We start from the raw sequence: 20783 nt of genomic DNA on the forward strand, positions 1-20783 counted from the left end.
GAACGCGATATCCTCCGCTAGCGGGGGAGAAAGTGACGAGTCGGGCGGTCGACTCTCCCGACCCTTCCGTAGAGAATCTCGAACCGGATCAGCACTTCGCAAACCTCGGGAGTCGGGGGCAGGTAAACAACTGTCGTCGACGCCGGGGGGACACGACAGATACCGACCCGGGAACAGATCACGTAGCTCATCCCGCGAACCCCCAGCTCGTACACCGAAGGAGACTGCAGCCGTGGCGGTGCAACAATGGCCGCGACGCGATAAACCGCGTGCTACCGGGAGGTACCAGCATCAATGTTGGAATTGTCGTAAGACTGGCCACCTGTCCCGAGACTGCCGCGAAGAACTGCGGCTGCACTGCTACGGATGCGGAGCGGAGGGGGTTACGATAAATCGCTGCCGAAGGTGCAGTAAACGGTCGGGAAACGAGGGGGGAAGTCGATCGAGGGGTCAGGAGAGACTTCACCCGAATTAATATCGGCCCGCGTAATTGTAAATGGGGAGGAATACCGACCCCCGCTACTGACCGTCGACGCGTACATCGGCAATTTCGCGACCCGCGCTTTAATAGACTCGGGCTCATCGCTGACCTTTGTGAGCCGAGAAACCCTCGAGAACGTCGAGGATAGAATCATCGAAATTAGAACAACAGATAAACCTTGCTATTTCCTCCTCGCCACCGGCGCAGTGGATCGAGCAATCGAGGAGGCACGTTTTTCGTTAAGAATAGGCAGAGAGAAACGCGATATATTTGCGCGAGTCCTGGACAATCTGGTGACACCCCTGCTATTAGGAACCGATTCAATCGCGAAGTTCGGCATAGTAGCCGAATACCACAATTCAGTGTGGTATTTTGCGAAACGGCCAAATGAGAAATTCCCTTTCGAGAATACTAACCCCGACACCGTATGTTGTGGTCTACAAACGATTGAGGAAGCCGAAAAACGGCAATTAAAAGAGTTTCTCGAGACCACGTTACCGGAATTTAACGATATGACCGGAATGACGAACTTGACTAGCCACAGAATCGATGTGGGCGACCATCCCCCGATTAAACAGCGATATTATGCCGTCTCCCCGAAAGTACAGGAGGCCATATATAAGGAAGTAGATAAGCTACTGGCCGACGGCATAATAGAACCATCGCAAAGTGGTTGGTCAAGTCCGATCGTGATGGTTAAGAAACCCAACGGTAAATACCGTTTTTGTCTCGATTTCCGAAAAGTTAACGAGGTCTCGAAGAAAGATGCGTATCCGTTACCGCTCATGACGCAAATCCTAGACAAGTTACGGGCCGCGAAATATATCTCGACCATCGACCTCAGTCAAGCGTATTTCCAAATTCCGTTAGAGGAAGGAAGCCGCGAAATAACAGCTTTTACGGTACCGGGAAAAGGTCTTTTCCATTTCCGCCGCATGCCGTATGGGCTGACAGGAGCACCCGCAACCTTTCAGCGATTATTGGACCGGTTAATAGGCCCAGAAATGGAGCCTCACGCGTTTTCGTATCTAGACGATATAATCATCGTCACCAAAACGTTCAAAGAACATCTCGAATGGCTCAAACGCGTATTGAATAGAATCAGGGAAGCCGGTCTAATGATAAATCCTGATAAGTGCGAGTTCTGCTGCCAAGAAGTTCGGTATTTGGGTTTCGTGGTGAGCCGAGAGGGATTAAAGGTGGACGCGGAGAAGATCCAACCCGTTTTATCGTATCCTCCGCCGAAAACGGTGAAGCAGGTGCGGCGTTTTCTCGGGATGGCCTCCTGGTACAGAAGATTCATTCCGGGATTCGCCACACTTGCCGAACCACTGAACCGTCTATTACGTAAAGATCGCGAATGGGAGTGGAAGGACGCCCAACAAAGCGCCTTCGAATCCTTACGGGACGCGATCGCTTCGGCACCTACCCTCTCGTGCCCAAATTTCGAAACCCCATTTACTCTGCAGACGGATGCGAGTAAGGTAGGTTTAGGCGCGGTATTAACGCAAGAGGTCGATGAGGTCGAACGCGTAATAGCATTCGCGAGCAGATCACTCACATTACCGGAGCGAAAATATTCCGCTACAGAGCTCGAATGTCTCGCGATTGTCTGGGCAGTACAAAAATTTCGACCATATTTAGAAGGGTACGCATTTACGGTAATTACGGACCACAACAGTTTACGGTGGCTGAGAACTCTGAAAAACCCCACGGGTCGATTAGCGCGTTGGGCCCTGCAGCTGCAGGAATACGATTTCCAAGTAGTATATCGGCAGGGAGCCCTTAATAAAGTGCCAGATGCACTTTCGCGTATTTACGAGGGGGAGGGGGATACCGAAAGGGAAACTCATATCGTGGCCGCGGTTCGCCCAAAGTGGTACGAGGGAAAATTTGCGGAAGTCGAGAAAAATCCCGAGAAATTTCCGGACGGGGCAATTCGAGGCGGGGAGCTGTTTTGTCGAAGAACAGATCCGTTGATCGCGGAAACGCTGGGTTCCGACGGGAACGAGTGGAAACTCGTAATCCCAGAGGAACGGAGAACCGAGATCCTGCAGGAGGCGCACGACAACCCACAGGCAGGGCATTTAGGGGTCGAAAAGACCTATCATCGTATCGCCACCCGCTACTACTGGCCAGGCATGTATAGAACGGCAGTAGAATACGTAAGACGCTGTAATACCTGTCAGCTCACGAAGGTGGAACAAACACTCCCACCGGGGTTGATGGGTCGGCGCAGAGTCGACATGCCCTGGACAGTAGTAGCTGCCGACATTATGGGTCCGTTCCCTCCGAGCAGGTCCGGCAACTCGTACCTTCTCGTTATGCAGGATCTGTTCACAAAGTGGATAGAGTGCACCCCGCTTCGACGTGCAACCGGTCCGAAAATAGCGGACGCCCTAGAAGGGTTAATTTTTTCGCGATGGGGGACCCCGGATGTCTTGTTGACGGACAACGGTACCGAGTTCGCGAACAAGACTCTGAGGGAACTTGCCGACGAATACGGCATTCGATTAAGTACCACCCCCCCGTACCACCCGCAAGCGAACCCAGTAGAGCGAGTGAATCGGATCCTGAAGACGATGATCGTCGCTTATATAGAGAGGGACCACCGAGATTGGGACTTGAATTTACCACAGTTTCGTTTTGCGTATAATACCGCGCACCATTCCGTTCTACAAGCCTCCCCAGCGTTTCTCAATTTCGGGCGAGAGCCGCGACCGGCAAAATGTGCGAGGGCTAACGTCGAGCCTCCGATCGACCTCAAGGTGACATCCAATGACAGCTGGAAGAAGCGGGTGTCGCAATTACCGACGCTGCGGCATTGGATGTTGGAAAACCTCGAGGACGCATATCGGAAACAATCGCACCATTATAATTTGCGACGGAGAAACCGAGAATTTAACGTAGGGGACAGGGTTATGAAACGACAGCGAATACTTTCGTCGGCCGCTAACCATTTTGCGGCGAAACTATCACCGAAATTTACTGGTCCGGTAATAATAACGAAAAAACTGTCACCGGGAGTCTATAACTTGGCCACCGAGGAGGGGAAGAACCTCGGCAAAGCGCACATATCGGACCTCAAACCATACTTCCCCACGCAAACACCCACAAACAAAGATTAACACCATAGCCTCTCTTTTCTCAACAGACTACCGAAGCCAAAAACAAAAATGGACGCCACGAAGACAACGATGGAGTCGTTAGTGGAGAGATTGCAGAGGCTGCACCCGTTACCGAGGGGCACCCGCGCGGCAACGGCGTCCATTAAGTACCGGCCGCACGGACCCCCGGAACAACAATACTACCAAATACGAGAGGAGTTTACCGGAGAGCTACCGTGGGAGGAAATCTCCAACGCATCCTCCACAAAAATGCAGTACGTGGCCACAACCACAATTGAGTGGCAGAAAATAGAAGAGAAGGTGGCAACCAAACCGGCGGATCCGGAACCGGAGGTACATACGCCGGAAAAAGAACAGCAGGCGGAGCAGGAGGCCGACACCGCCGCCGAGACGGGAAAAGAGCAGGAGGCTATACCGGAACCATCGAAACCGGCAAAGAGAGCAGCAGGACCCATAGAAATACCGAGCCACTTAGTGAAGGAGCTGCTCCTACAGAACGAGGGAAGGTGGTGTACGGTAGGGCGTGGGTGCAAGTTACCGTCAGAGAGGGAGCGGGAAGAAAAGGCAAAACCGGGCCCAAAGACAGCGCCATCGGTAACATCTGGGGAAAAAGCACTTCCGACCCCGATACCGCCAACAGGACTAGAGGTACCGAAGCTACAACCGACCGCCGAGTCTGTTGAGGACCGAATGAAACGTATCCGAGAGGAACACCGCAAGACAACAGAAGCCTGGGAAAATGGAATACGGAGGGCCCTTAGGAGCGATATATCGAACCAGCCGGTACACAGGGTGGGCCTAAATATACAGGCCCAAACTATGAACGGCACGTCGGTATCAGTACAAGCCCCGCCGAGGAAAGAAACCTTGCACTCCATCCCGACCCCGAGACGGAATGAAGTACCGAAAGGAAGACCGCAACAAAGGGGTACGGCGAAAAGGCGCGGAAAAGTGGGCCGGCGAGGCGCCGAAGTGGAGGAGGGCTGCTGGCGCTGTCGCGTGGTGGGGCACTGCCACTCCGAGTGCCTTGCACCCCAGAAGTGGCCGTATTGTTACCGGTGCGGACGTCCCTATTACACAGTGGACACCTGCCCCGAGTGCAGTGGCACTCGATACGGCCGCTACTAGGGGTCGACCCGCCACAAGTGAGCGACAGGACAGCGCCAGCAGTCCCAAGTTGGGCAAGGCCGGACACATGAATATTTTTGTTTTTCCCTGCGTTTCCTTGGTTGTTCCCAGAAGATAAGAGAAGAAAAAGACTGATTATTTTGTTTACCGGTCCCTCCCCCCTTCGTTAGCAATATCGTATATTTTGTTATAAAAGACTAAATTTTCGGAGGGTGGGAGGGACACCAGTATTAAGCGCCAGGGGGCGCGAATAAAGAGTTGTCGCCCCAACTGTAGTTTCATTATTTAACCCTGATCCCTACGTTCCTCAGGGTTCAGCGGAACCCAACTTTAGCGAATCCGGTTTTCTCCCTTAGGTACCGGTCGTGTCATCAGGCTCCGCCCACATCAGGGAAAAGCAACAATTTGAAGGATATATTCGTCTGGATTGGTGATGGGTAGAAGCGTGTATGTCTCTGCAGTGTCCGTCCCTATGTAAAGGAAGATCCGAGGAAGAGCGTTCGTCCCCGAACTCGCGAACAAGCCTGGCTGGTAACTGCCACCGGTGCCCCGGTCTCTTTCGGGGGGGGAGGAGTTGTGACGTGGCAGATTCCGCCTACGTCACTCCGAACCTTAAGCGAAAGACCGGGTCACTGGAAAGCGGCATAATAACGAAACGGTTATAACGAGCGCTCTCCCTGGGACATCCGAACGCCCAAAAGAATAGAATTATCGCATTTGAATGTCGCGCCGCCGGGCGCGACAAGAGTTTTCAGAAACCACCGAAATCGGCGAGGAGCCCGATACCTGTCTCCGGCCGCCGATTGGCGGAAGGCCGCAAGCGGAGACGCTCGGAACACCAATCACAGGGCGCCGCTGGCAAGGAAGACGGCGAGGATTGGACCGAGCCCGGATCTGTCAACCCGGAGAAAGCGACGAGGCTGTTAAACATAAGGACGATCAGCAGTCCACCCTCGTCGACGTCTCATCCGGAAAATGCCATGAGAGCTACACCGGAACGGCTCGGATCCATGGATGCCGACTTACCGCCTTATATCGGCCGGGCTTCGGAAAATAGAAAATACCGAAGGCCCGGGCCGACATGTCATCGAGTCGTCCCTGCGCCCAGAAACAACGTGATTGGCCCGAGCGTCGCCGAAGACGAGAGTGGGGGGAAAACTCGCTTCCGCGTTCCGAAGCATCTCGAACTGGGCCACTGGGTCGAAGGACTACAATTAGTAAAGACGTGCGAACCTTAGACCGCGATTCAAAAAGTATTTTGCGACTGCCGCCATTACAGCGATATTGGTAAGTGCCGGTCAGGCTTCATTTCGATATAATTTTGTGACCAGTTCGTGTTGGTTCGGGGACGTTATTTGAGTTCGCGAAAGTTCGTACCGCGGTGTACCGCGTGTTTCCCCGCGTTTACCGTTGACCAGGAGTCGCTCTCCTGAGAGGCTCGCGAGGCCGCGGATCGTGTGTCGCCGAATCCTCGTGCACGAGCTATTCGGGACCCACGATATTCGCCCGGTAATTCTTCGGGGTACCCTCGGATCGTTCCTCGGGAGGATAATGCGCCGTATTCGTTTCGTGTCGTTCACCGTTCGCACACTTCGCCCAGTCTCGAATTAGGAACGCGTACGTCACCGGAGCTCGGTCGAATTCGTGCCCTCGTGGCTTGTAAATTCACGCGAAGTCCTGTGACGACCGAGCTCGACGCGATAGAAGTTATTCCGCGCGATCGGCCGAACAGCCGCCGTCACTTTCGTGTTCGCGCCGGCAAAGCTATTGACTACCGCCGGCAACGGCCGGCGGATTGTATGACCATCTCGTTTTAATAAACGACTATATTTTGCCCGAAATCAACAGAGTAGCTTCATTTACCGTGAGAAACGTTCTCGTCGCGGGGAATGCCCCGTTCCTTTCCTCACGTGGTTCCCTGGACCCATTCGCGGCCGTCACCGGCCTAAATGATGTTCGCAGATTCGACGTCGTTTTGAGAACCGATCGAATCGTTCGAGAGTTTCGCGTGGTACGGTATAGTACCTGGCGCCCGTTCACTTCGTGTCCAAATTTGTCGTTCCGTTCGAATCTGCGAAGATCTTTTGTCTCGAGAGGACCACGTGTCGCGCGACCGAGCGTGGCCCGGTCGCAAGGCCATAATTTCTCGAAGGCGGTTATCTCTCGGTTCGCCGGGAAATAAACGCCGTGACAGGAGATAGAAGAAAGGTCAAAGAGTCACTGCACACTAGGGTGGACCTTATTTTTTGACCAACGAATTTTTTTCACGACGCCCCCCAGAATGGTTCTCTTTGGTGAGAAAAAAATTTGTGCAAAATTTAAGATCGATCGGATAAAAGGATCACGTGGCGCATTTAAATTGAAAATTTTGAAAATTTTGAAATTCATCGTAACTATAAAGTATTATATATCGTTGGATTTGTAATTTTTTTCTAAATAAGAATATGGAAAAATTATATGACCTTAATTTAAAAAAAAATAACGATGACCTTGAAATTTCGAAAATTTGATTTAAAAAAAAATTTTTTTTTATGCCATTATATTTACCATATTGAACAATGCAACTTTTTCCTCTGACATTTTTTCGTAGAACCACAAATAACAGATATTTAAACATATCCATTTATTACCTATGACCGAATATAATTTATTACGTTACCTCCAGATGTACCCCGTGGACCTTAAGTCCACTTTTTTACAATTTTACCTATCTTGAAATTCATAAGCGCACACCCGGGAAACAGATGTAAACCCTCGTTAAAAATTTTATAACAACCCGTACTTAAACTCCCACTCCTATTCCTACTCCTATCCTTACAAGTTTTTCCACCAATTACTTTCAACTCCATCAACCAATCATCACGCTTTTTCAAACAAACGACATCCACACCGAAGTAAGATTTATATGTATCAGAGAACCACCGATTAGATCTGTCTGAGCTAACGAACTGTAATCATCAGTATCGAGTAAGCGAACATACAACCTCAAGTGTTGTCTTTGATCAACTATCACCTCAACTTACAAAATCGGACTCGTGATCATCGTCGTTCAATCCAGATTTGGCAGACGCGAGACGTTACAGTAGTCATACAGGAAGACTACTCAATTTCTATATAAATTGAGAAGCCCAATGGAGGGTAGAAGTCGCGAAAAACTGTTCTTATTAGAACATTATGAAAATCAGATAATTGACGCTAAGTTGCCATCGAAACGACAAGTTTTAGGAGTGCTATTTTATAATTTGCGGAAAGTGAAATTGAACCTTCGGTCTAGTGCACACCTTGTTGTTAAAGAAGTGGAGGTGTTGTGGGAAAAGGCCAGAATTCCAGTTCAGTTAAACAGTCGCTGCGTCGAGAAATTAGAGTCATTATACCACAAGTGAAAGGTCTTACAAAAGAGTTGTAAACGACGATCCCAGATACAAGATCAACAGGAACAAGAGTTTCTTGATCAAATAGTGATCTTTTAGTAGCGGCGATTATTATAAAAAATTTGTCATTTTACCAACTAATGTGGCCGATCACATGCAAGAGGACATTTCAGGTTTTATATCAGACGAAAGTCGACAATTTTTTAGTAGATTTAATATATTGACAGAATTTTTAAAAAAAGATCCAGTAGTTTGGCAAGATGAAGATTCTTACAAACTAGGTTTAGATATAGTTAACGCTTTACCTGTGGTCAATGATTCGGCAGAAAGAGCCGTTAAGCTAATACAGGATTACATACAATCAAATTTTAGCTCGCAATGAGGAAGAAAAGCAGTTGGTACTGCAAATGGTAAAAGATTACCGCCAGCAATATCCTGACGCAACGAAAACAACAATAGCGAAAAACATGTAAATCGAACGTCGAGGGTCCGCAGCACAGGCGAACCACACAGCTACCTCCCTCCCAGGGAAAACCCAGAGGGGTAGCGTCATAAAATACGCTGGCAGCGCGGATCCTAACAGCCACTTCGGGTCTGAGGACCCGTTCTTCCAGTGACTTGTCAAGTTTGGATTCTCTCTCTAGATTTTGTATTGTTTGTCTGTTCATTTAATAAAATGCATTCTTGGCGAGCGGCTTCACCATTGATCGGCGTATTATTTGGTGACCCGCTCTGTCCTTGCCATCTTAAAAGCGGATAGTCTTACATTAGAATATAAGAAATAGTTCCTTATCACTATTCTGTAGAATATATTCAAAATATTCATTCACATGTATAGTACAATAGTACAATACAAAATTACATATCTCTGTTATTTGTGGTTATACGAAAAAATGTCAGAGGAAAAAGTTGCACTGTTCAATATGGTAAATATAATGGCACAAAAAAATTTTTTTTTTAAAATGAAATTTTCGAAATTTCAAGGTCATCGTTATTTTTTTTAAAATTAAGCTCATATAATTTTTCCATATTCTTATTTTTAAAAAAATTACAAATCCAACGATATATAATACTTTATAGTTACGATGAATTTCAAAATTTTCAAAATTTTCAATTTAAATGCGCCACGTGATCCTTTTTTTCGATCGATTTCAAACTTTGCCCAAATTTTTTTCTCACCAAAGAGAACCATTCTGGGGGGCGTCGTGCTTTGTATCTCGATAAAAATTTTTCGCCAAGTATAGCTTAGGTCCACCCTACTGCACACGGTGTGCGAGTTGATGGGAAAACCCCAAGATGAATTGCTGCAGCTCTCAACTGACCGTGGAGGTCTGCAAAGTATATAACACATCATTGCTATTGAGGCATAGAAAGATGTCCGAGTCATTCTTCGTGGCACCGACAATAAAGTAATAAAGAACCATTCTTGACACAGTGTGCTGGTAAAGGACGATTTCATTCCATTCAAACCGATGAGGGTTTCGGGGTTTTTACCTCTTCATTAAAAAGGTATCGATGGCTAAGAGTGTTTACTAATATTGTTCTCGAGGTATAAATAGGGTCATTTAGTCGTATACAGTCTGCTGGTAAAAATACCAACTTGAGACTAGCGGTATAGACAACGGCTCATAATAGTGGTCCGCTCGACTCGTCTCTACATGAAAAGGGAGGTACGTATTTTATTTATCGATATAAGTCCCCAACACGGGTCTGCCGAGAGTCATTTATACGCCAGGGATACTATTCTTTGAGTTTTTCCGAACGCCGAGAAGTGTAAACATATTTTTATGGAACTTTCACCAACATATCGTGGAATTTTTCTTGAGATTTACATAATGGTAGCACTTTGAATATTGAATATCGATTTTCTTGGCTTGTTTCATGTTTAGCGAGCTAACAAAAATAAGAAAATTTTTTTTCTATAACTCTGATTCAGAGACGATATCGGGACATCCACTGAAGGTGAACGTCAAATTTGAAGTCAATCGGTCGACTAGACTCTAGTCACTAGAGTTTGATATATCATGTCAGCCATGTAAAAAACCTTTGTTTCGAGAAAAACGCGTGTTTAAAGTTTCTCATACCCGTTATATGAGAACGGCATACTTACAACTAGTCTGCTAACCCAGGCCGGTCCATACAATGATCCTTCCTGGTGTTCAAAAAGTCCTGTTTATTTTCAGAAAATGCAAAAAATAAAAAATCAATTTTTTTAGTGGTGTAGACTAGAATACCCACTTAATAACAACTGTAGCTAAAAATATGAAAAAATCGGAGATAGTGTTGATGACAATACCTCATTATTAAATTAATAATATTCAAGATGGTCGCATTTACGCCTCGATATGAAATCTGTATTTCTTCAAATTCTTCCGGGTTTTTTATTTTTTACAACTAGAGTTTGCAACTAAAAGATTGGGAAAAATTAAAATACACTTCTATCATTATAATTAATGTTATATTTAATTTATATTGATTAGAGATTTGTATATTAGATCTATATCTTAGTTACATACAGTGACTCCCATTAATATTCGGACGCTCTAAAAAACGCGATAATCTTTTTAATATTGGACTATACGATTCAAACTTTTTTCGAAAGCTAGAGCACTTAGTTCACTACAGGATGTGAAAAGAAATTTTTTCGAAAATTGCAGATGGTCGGAATTGTAGAGAAAATTCTAAAAGATCCATTTTACAACTTTTTTATGTGGGCTTATATTGAAAATTTAAAAAATGCGTTTTGTAGATCTGTTTCAATTAAACATATCCTGAAAATTTCGTCAAAATCGGTCGACGTTGCAATGAGCTACAAGCGTTTATAGATGGTAAAAACTGCAGATTTTCACGATTTTCGGCCTATAACAGCAGTAAATCTAAGAATTCTTACATCTTTCGATGACTGTCATTTTTCCCCGCATCAACCGATTTCGATGAAACTTTCACAATGCATATAACCCGAACAGATCTACAAAACATATTTTTCAAAACTTCAATATAGGCCCGCATAAAAAAGTTGTAAAATGCAACATTTAGTATTTCCTCTACAATTCCGGTCAAATGCAATTTTTGAAAAAATTTCTTTTCGCATCCTGTAGTGAACTAATTGCTCTAGCGTTCCAAAAAAGTTCAAATCGCATAGTCCAATATTTAAAAAGTTACGATGTTTTTAAGAGTGTCCAAATATTAGTGGGAGTCACTGTATTTTATATAAAGTAGGTTATTGTCCGGACTGAGTTTGGAGACGGGTTCTTGTCCGGACTGAGTGTGGAGACGGGTTCTTGTCCGGACTGAGTGTGGAGACGGGTTCTTGTCCGGACTGAGTGTGGAGACGGGAGCTGATCCAGGCCACCGACGAGATACTATTAAAGACTGCCAGCCCCTGTGCTATTCAGCGAGCCCGGTAACCGGGCGCAACGGGCGCGGGGATAACACGATACCAATACAGTGTCTTCTGCACCGACGAAATGCCGTCGGTGGCCTCCTGTTTCTCATTCCAGTCAGAATATATCCTAGAGGGCGTAAGAGAACACCGAAAAATTCGAGTCCCGCCAACTCCCGTAAGGCTGGTAAGGGTGCCTGTGCCACCGACGAGATACTATTAAAGACTGCCAGCCCCTGTGTTATTCAGCGGGACGGGTAACCGGGCGCAACGGGCGCGGGGATAACGTGAAAGTTACAGTGATCTGATATACCACATCGCTAAAAATTCGAAATAGTGCCACAATAATGCCAAAACATCGTCTGAAATATGGCGGAGAATGTAACATTTAATAATAATCGATATAGTTTCGTGATAATTCGCATTCTCACCGATACATCGCGACGAGAATCTCCTCAGTGGTCTTCTTCACCGACAAAATGCCGTCGTTGGCCTTCTGTTTCTCTGGATGGAGCCAGAATATATCCTAGAGGGCGTAAGAAACACCGAAATATTCGGGCTCGCCAACTCCCATAAGGTTGGCAGTCTTTAACAGTATCTCGTCGGTGTCCAGGCTAAGCACTAGTGCAGGGGGCAGCACTATAATGGGCACGGCCAAAACCCGGGCGTGAGCACTCTCATATACTCTCTGTATATGTATGCATAATATGTCTATCTATAGTATAAAAATTTTTCAGTGATGTTAGTTTTACAGGTTATTGTGTAAGATGTTATAAATTATAATATTATAAATTATAAAAGAGATATATACGGATAACTCCCTAAAAAAAGTATGAGCGAAACAAATATTAAATTTTCAAATTTGGATATATTTTATGTGTTGCAGAAATGATTTTTGACGCTACCTGTCATTATTGAAAAACTTGTAACACCGACGAGATACTATTAAAGACTGCCAGCCCCTGTGTTATTCAGCGGGACGGGTAACCGGGCGCGGGGATAACGTGAAAGTTATAGTGATCTGATATACCACAGCGGTAAAAGTTCCACAATCGACGAGATATTTGTTACGAGCCAGGGCCGCGAGTAGCACGAGTGGCCGGCGAAGGGTTATAAACCCAGGAATATGGTATCAATTTGTTAGTTAAGGTACGCGGACGAACCCAATGCGAAATTGGGGAGCCGCTAGGAATGTAGACAGTGAGGACGAACCTGACGCGAAATCAGGGAGCCTCTAGGAATGGAATCAGACGCAGACGAACCTGATGCGAAATCAGGGAGCTGCTGGGAAGGTGAAACTTCGTGAACGAACCCAATGCGAAATTGGGGAGTCACTAGGAAATGACGCGCAGACGAACCCGATGCTAAACCGGGGAGCTGCTAGGAGGTTGTAGAATAGCGCGGACGAACCCAATGTGAGATTGGGGAGCCGCTGGGAGGTTGGATAAAAGCACAGACGAACCTGATGCGAAATCAGGGAGCTGTTAGGATGCGGACGAACCTGATGCGAAATCAGGGAGCCGCTAGGATGGTATAGTTTTCGTGGACGAACCCAATGCGAAATCGGGGAGCCACTAGGTAGGAAAAATCTCTATTTGATAATTGGTAAGGCGCGAACGAACCTGATGCGAAATCAGGGAGTCGCTAGGATAGTTAGTAGACCTCGTAACTTATATAATCTAAATGATACAACCCGAGCGGTAAGGTTGTATCGTGTGGGAACGTTCAATTACTATATAAGGATTTTGGACGATAATTATAGGTTCAATGAACTTGCTCTAATTACCAATAACACAAATATATTCTACTTATAAAAGTCTGTAGTACAAGTGTGTACGTGTCGCGATTGGAAATGAGAGAAAAAGATATGAAATGTGAAAGAAAGAATTTACCTAAACTACGGTGCTCGGTTTTCACGCACTGGCAATGCGGGGGACTCGGAAACAACTTCAACACTGACCAATAGACTATAAACCGAACAAACGGAATCTATAATGTTAGACTTTGATCCGAAAGGTACTTTAGCCCGATCTCGTTAGAAGTTAACTTTCCGAAATGCAGCACGACGTGACGCGATACGTGTCTACTGCAGTACTAACCCCCGAGAGTGAGAATCTAAGGGTTTATATACCCCTACAATGAATGGAATACTTTGTTCATTATCTAATCGCGCTTAGAGATTAGGGCTTAGGGCCAGACTCTCATTTTTGTCACTTCTAACGAAATCGGAGCCAGGGCTCGGTCCTAAATCAAAGGGTTCGAAAGGTTATCTAGGACGCTTCCCGCCAGAGACGATCTGGAAGAGATTTATTCTCTATCCGTAACATATTCGTCAAGTGGAAGAAGAATGATATAGTAGAATGCTGACATTACCCATTCTGTAATTGCCTTATAATACTATATGTATATGTATAATTCTCGTATTGTATTCTTATTTCCGTTATTATCACCATTGTAATAATTGTTTACAATATAATCGATAGTTTATAGATGAAGGAAAAATGACAGTAATTACTACGTAATATTCTACAAATGTATATTGGAATTTAAATAGTAATTTTAACATTATTGCGTTATATATAAAATAATGATTCTTAAAAAATATTCTGTTATGTTATGTAATGACAGAATTCAATCGTTCTTATTAAGATCCTTAGTAGGAAACAGAAAATTAATTTTTTTACCACGTTTTTATTAGCTCGCTTTCTTGTTTGTTTGTCTGTTTGTCTGTTTGTTCGGTGGCAAATTTTGCAATTGATTTTAAACTAACTTCCTGATGAGCTAGAGACTTGAAATCGGTTACATGGCTCAGAACTAGATGACAATGCATTATTCAAAAAAAAATTTTTGAAAAGTCTATCCGTTTCGGAGAAATAACAATTAAATATTTGCCTGTTCACCTCCCCGCGAAACCCTACGTCCACGTGTTCAGCGCTCCCTACTCCACTAGGCGTTCCCACTCTGACTCATCCCCACTCCACTGAACGTCGAACTTTTATCTTTGACATTTTACCATGGCGTTTGTTTTCGATAGGACGGGGTTGCAATACCGTCTGAAATTTACTACGTGTCTCTGTTATAATCTCATAAAAATGTTTAAAATCGATTCAAAAGTTTCACACACATAAGACTAAAAAGCAGAAAATAATTATTAAAATAAAAATAAATTTTTTAAAAATACCACGTTTTTAAAATGGACTAAAAAGTATAAAATAATTTTTCCTAGCCCCGTACAGATTCCTAACCACGTACAGATAATCCTGAAAATTTGTGATTGTGAATTTTTAACATCTACGCAAATACTTGTAAGATTGTTCGGTGGCGATCGACGATCGAAATCACCGAGATCCGGAACCGCTCAGACGTGAGCGCGTGAGGAACACGATAAGGAGTTAACTTGAGGAAGTAGGTGATTATGAATGCATCTGGCTTGTTTCACAAGGAATTATGAACTTTATTTTATAACGGTCTAGTGGCCAGAAGATCGCGTACCGTTACAGTGATAATCGTGATATGAGTGCGATGTAGAACAGAGGATCGTGGTCGAAAGACGAATAAACGCGAAGACCGAAGAGAGCCTTTTTAAATGCTCTTCGAGCGACAGGCGAGGTCGCACGCGATTGGATCATAATCGATCGCATGATCCTCGAAGACGACTGTCCGAGATTCAAATTGAAGATGTTTACCGGTAACGAGTGTCGATAAACACACCGTGGCCTAGCGAAACGGTAACAATTAATCGCTGCTCGACTCTAAATATAGACCATAACAAAACAGATCGAACGTCGATCGACAGTCGGCGTAACGACTAATAAATCCTCAATTTGAATCCCGAACATACCGCCCGCCTCGAAATATTAGTTTCGAAACGCAATATACGCAAATGAAAGCGGCGGGGTGCGGCAGCGCAAAAAATTTAAAGGAAGAACTTAAACAATAAAATGATTGCGTGTTACAATGCCGCGCACGCTAATCCCAGATCTGCGAAAACGGAATGCCGCCCGCCGTGGAACGGTGAACACCATACGAATGCGGGAGCCTTATATATATAAAAAAAAAAATTCGACGACGCCGGAACGAAATTCAAAGGCCGCCCGCCTTGACGGAACTGGAACGCGAGATGCGCTGACGCGTGCGTGAAAGAGCGGCGGTCAGCTGAACGCATACAAAAATGAAATCGGATTAAATGACAGAATTTTTTTTTTTTTACATAGTTTACAATAATATAATCGTTTGTTTTATCTTTCGGATTCGCACGCTACGGGCAAAGGACACAATTTCACAATGGGTCGCCTAAAACATGAGGTGGATGTTTTGACGGTCACCACGCGAATGTGGTTGTCGTCGCCGGGATGTAATTGCACCACTCGCCCCAGCTCCCACTTACACGGAGGAAGGTCTGAATTCCTAAGGAGAACTAGTTGTCCTATCGAGATGGAAGGGCGGGGGCGACGCCACTTTCCGCGTTGCTGAAGCGTATTGAGGTAATCGTTCTGCCATAATTTCCAAAATCGTTCGGTCATATGTCGAACTAATTGCCATCGCGAGAGGCGATTTTCGGCGATATCCAGAAGCGAAGGTTGCGGAGGGGTTGTGAGGGCAGATCCAATAAGAAAATGACCTGGGGTTAGCGGAACGACGTCATCGAGAGTATCGGAAAGAGGTGAGATGGGTCGTGAATTGAGGCATGCCTCGATTGCGCAAAGGAGCGTCGTAAATTCTGCAAACGTCAGTTTTCGATCGCCTAGAACGCGTCGGAGATGGTGTTTAACGCTTTTAACACCGGCCTCCCATAGGCCGCCGAAATGTGGGGCAGATGGGGGGTTGAAGTGCCAAACCACACCATCACTGGCGGTTTGATTTTGGAATTCTGGATTTCGAAGAGCGGCGCGATAAGACATGGTCAATTCCCGATCTGCTCCGACGAACGTTGTTCCGTTATCGGAATACATGCTCTCCGGTAGGCCTCGACGAGAACAAAAACGGACGTATGCGTTCAAAAAGGCTGAGGTGGAGTAATCCGCGACTAACTCCAAATGCACTGCCTTGGTGGCCATGCATATGAAAAGCGCTATATAGGCTTTGCGGGAAGTGATCCCACGACCCGCGGAGGCGCGGATGAGAACGGGGCCTGCGTAATCCAGCCCGCAATGCGAAAAGGGTTTTTTCGGCGGGGACACTCTCACGGCAGGAAGATCTCCCATGATCTGGGTCGGGATCGAGGCGCGTTCGCGGACACATTTGACACATGCGTGAATGACAGCCTTCACCTGACTCCGACCTCGGAGAAGCCAGTATTCTTGACGAAGAATATAGAGGGTTAACTGCAAACCGGCATGCAAGGCCCGTGCGTGGGCTTGTTCAATGATGAGGCGCACTAACGGGTGTGGAGCTAAAACAACCGGATGCTTCGATTGAACGGGTAAAACTGCGTTGCGCAGCCGGCCACCGACGCGAAGAAGTCCATTTTCGTCGATAAACGGGTTGAGAGACTCGAGTGAGTCCTTTGACGAGAGAGTTTTTATTTTTGATAGCGGCAATGGTTTCTGGAAACTGAATTGCTTGAATGCGGCGCAACCAAAAAATTTTTGCATCGGAGACCTCGTGAGCGGACAGGGCGCGTCCTAGAAAACACCTTTGACGGGACCGGCGACAACAGCGAGCATTTCGGACGAAACGTTGAATATAGGCCGTTACTCTCATTAGTTTTGGCCAACTAGAGAATCGAGATTCTAACTCCCAAACGGGAGCTGGAGCCACGCTGTGAAGCACAACCTTGGATTCGGACTGGTCTTCAACCGTGAAATATTGAGGTTGGAGGGGCCATTCCGTGGAATCCTCGAGAAGCCAGGATGGACCGTGCCACCAAAGGTGAGATTTGACTAGTTCTCCGCTAGAAAGTCCACGTGACGCACAATCGGCGGGATTGTCTGTGGTTGGAACATGCTGCCAAATTGCGTGAGGAAGACGAGTTTGCACATCGGCAACACGATTGGCGACGAACATCTTCCACTTGGAAGGATGAGATTTCAACCACGCAAGCGGTACGGTAGAGTCGGTCCAGCAGTAGCATGGAACTTCGATCAGGTCGAGGGAGGACGCAACGAAATGCATCAGGCGACTGAGGAGAACTGCGGCTTGCAGTTCAAGGCGCGGGATGGTCAGAGGAGTCAAAGGAGCGACTTTGGACTTTCCAGCAACCAGCGTGCGACGAGCCGTACCTCGTCGCGAACATCATCTAAACAGTAGCGACCGCTCGCACCTATATTTATAGATGTTCTCGACACCAGCGCGCGCCAATCACCGCCGAGACCAGGCGCGCGCCAATCGGAGAGCGCCGCGGCCACTCAACCGAGAGCGGCACTCGCCATGGTCCGCGCTTTCGCGCGCTATATAAGTCGCGCCGGAATGCCAAGAGAGCGGAGTCATTCGTTCGCCGACTCCGGTCGAGTCCACGTTTCATTGCATTCCGCTGTGTATCGCGACTCCATTCGGCTTCGGTCGTGTGCTCATCGAGAGCTTTGCTCTCCTTTGAGTTTCTCTTGTTCTCGCCTTGTTCTTCTTTCGATATAAATTCGAAATAAACTCACTTAACGAATTCTCCTCGAAATCGATTCGGGACTCTAGCGGTGTTAGTGTTCTCTTCCCTGCCCTCGGCAGACCAAACTGTCTTTTTCAAGACAACGGAAACAACGTCCTTTCACTTAACCCTACAAAGTGAACGATATAGACGGGAGCCACGTTCCTGGCACCAGCGACCAAGATGGCCGCGTGGTCGGATTAAAGAAGAAATTCACATTCGACGCGACTGGCAATCCAGTCCGTCCCACAGGTGTTCCTTCAAATTCTTCTGGGTCCAAAAGGCTCAAAACCATCGAAACAATGAGCACCAGCTCCAACAACCCAGTTTCACTTGGCGGTAACATCCAGTTATCCAACCGTTTTGCTGTATTCTCCTCGGACGCCTTCAAGGAATTCGCCGGTAATCCAGGCAACCCTACCACCGAAGTAAGTGCGAAAACCAATTCAAATCGCATTCCCACAACTCTTGTTGAAGGGCAAACCACTTCGGCTCGCCCTCCTCCCATTTACATTAAAATCGCTGAAAGCGAAGTGATCAAATTCAGCAACAAACTTGAATCTGAAATTGGAAAAAATTTCTTTATTAAATTCCTTGGCAACCAAGTCAGATTGCACTTTAATGATGTCAAATTTTTCTCAGAAGCCAAATTGGCGTTCCAAAAAGCGGGCCTTAAATTCTACACGTTCGCTCTCCCCTGTGAGAAGCCTCTTACTACTGTTCTGAGGGGCCTACCCCAAATTGAACCAGAATCAATTGCCTCTGAGCTTATTTCTCTTCATCTCAATCCGCAGAGCGTTGTCCCATTTCGACCATCACAAAGCAATCCACTTTACAAAGTTACCTTTCCGCCGGGAACAAAGTTATCCCAGGTAAAATCTGTTGGTTTCCTTTACCACTGCAGAATTTACTGGGAGAAATTTACAAAATCCAAAAACTTTACCCAGTGTTATCGATGTCAAACCTTCGGTCATGCCAGTGCCAATTGCTTCAAAACGCCAAAATGCGTTAAGTGTGGCCTCGACCATCTTACTAAAGATTGCGCCAAAACAGCTGATGTTCCCGCAAAATGCGCAAACTGTGCAGGTGACCACACTGCCAATTTTTCACAATGTCCCAGTTTAATTTCTTATATTAACAAAAGAACCTCTACTCGTGCCCCCCGGGCTATACCTAACCTCAGTGCACAGGCATCATCGCACTCGAAACAGTTTCCAACTCAAAACAAATCAATCAACGGTAAAGCAACTAGAACTTTTAGTGAGGTTGTAAGTGGCTTTTCTCCTCCTGTTAACACTAATGTCAACACAGCTGCCATTGACTCCTCTGAAACAGGGGAATTTCTAAAAGAAGCAATTCTATTTCTAAAAAGAGCCATTCCTGTTGTCAAAGCAATTCGACCAAAACTCTCGTCATGTTCAACAATGCTCGATAAACTTGAAGTTATCTTCGACGCTGTTCAACTACTTTTTTCATAATGGCACTTAGCCGACAATTCCCAGGAAAAATCATGTCATGGAACGCTAGTTCCATTCTCCCCAAATTAACTGAGTTTGAATCATTCATGATCACTAACAACATTTTGATAGCCCTGGTCCAAGAAACATGGCTATCTCCGGCTATGGACATTTCGCTTGCTAATTATAACATCGTACGTAATGATAGAATCACCACCGATAGAATTGGTGGAGGGGTTGCTATATTCGTCCATAAGAATCTTCGATTTCACCCTATTCATCTTTCTACCTTCAATAATCTCGAAGCTGTTGCCATCAAGCTGATTAACTTTAAACTAACAGTCATATCAGCGTACTGTCCTAAACAAGTTCTAGACGTTGCTGCTCTTAATTCCATTACCAACTTCAAAACACCATTCGTGGCTGGGGTTGATCTTAATTCCAAGCATATAACCTGGAACAACCAAGTTAATAACCATAATGGCAAGATATTGGAAAACCACATGTTGAACAATAACTATTCGTTAATTTCTCCTCTTACTCACACGTACTTTCGAACAAATTGTCGTCCGTCCACAATCGACTTTTTCCTAGCCAATACATTTAACGATCTACAATGTGTGACCTCTGATGATCTATCGTCCGACCATCGTCCAGTGTTATTGCTACCGGATACTAAACACTCTTTCGCAACCTCTTCCCCAGTAACCGACTGGGACACTTACCGTGACCTTGCTAACAAAATCAGTATTTCACCAAACATAAAAACTACAGGTGACATTGACCTCAAGGTCTCCCAATTCCAGAAATTCCTGAAATCCTGTTTTTACAAGGCAACATCGTTCGTCAACACTCCTGGCAAACATGTTATGCCCGACGACAAACTCAAGTTTCTTATTCGCTTGCGAAATACTGCTAGAAAGCGCTGGCAACGCTCCGCCGACTTGGTCGCCTATGACCAATACAAGCAACTATCAAAAAATATCCAAAAACGAGTGAGATTTCTCAAAAGTCATCATATTCAATCCGAAATTATAAAAGCAAAAAATTCTCACACTTTCTGGCCTGTTTTCAGAAAAATCATGAAAAAGCCAATCACCATTCCTCCCCTCATGGATCACACAGGAAATTACCACGAGTCTAATACCACAAAAGCTCAACTACTGGCAGATCAATTTAGCCATGTTTACAACCAGTGTGACGTGGCAGATTCCGCCTACGTCACTCCGAACCTTAAGCGAAAGACCGGGTCACTG

At 45.8% G+C, this 20783-nt stretch overlaps 1 protein-coding gene across 1 annotated transcript; it reads right to left on the reverse strand.

Annotated features, from left to right (window-relative positions):
* Window positions 1-15728: 15728 nt before the first annotated feature.
* LOC143210949 (uncharacterized) lies at window positions 15729-17084 on the reverse strand. Its single transcript, XM_076428290.1, has one exon. It carries the CDS (start codon window positions 17082-17084, stop codon window positions 15729-15731), a length of 1356 nt encoding a protein of 451 aa, XP_076284405.1.
* Window positions 17085-20783: the final 3699 nt, after the last annotated feature.

The sequence above is a fragment of the Lasioglossum baleicum genome, chromosome 1 (assembly GCF_051020765.1).
Source record: "Lasioglossum baleicum chromosome 1, iyLasBale1, whole genome shotgun sequence".
Lineage (NCBI taxonomy): Eukaryota > Metazoa > Arthropoda > Insecta > Hymenoptera > Halictidae > Lasioglossum > Lasioglossum baleicum.

Excerpts from the sequence above, each read along its gene's own strand:
- LOC143210949 (XM_076428290.1), bottom strand. The coding sequence starts at position 17,084 with ATGCAAAAATTTTTTGGTTGCGCCGCATTCAAGCAATTCAGTTTCCAG.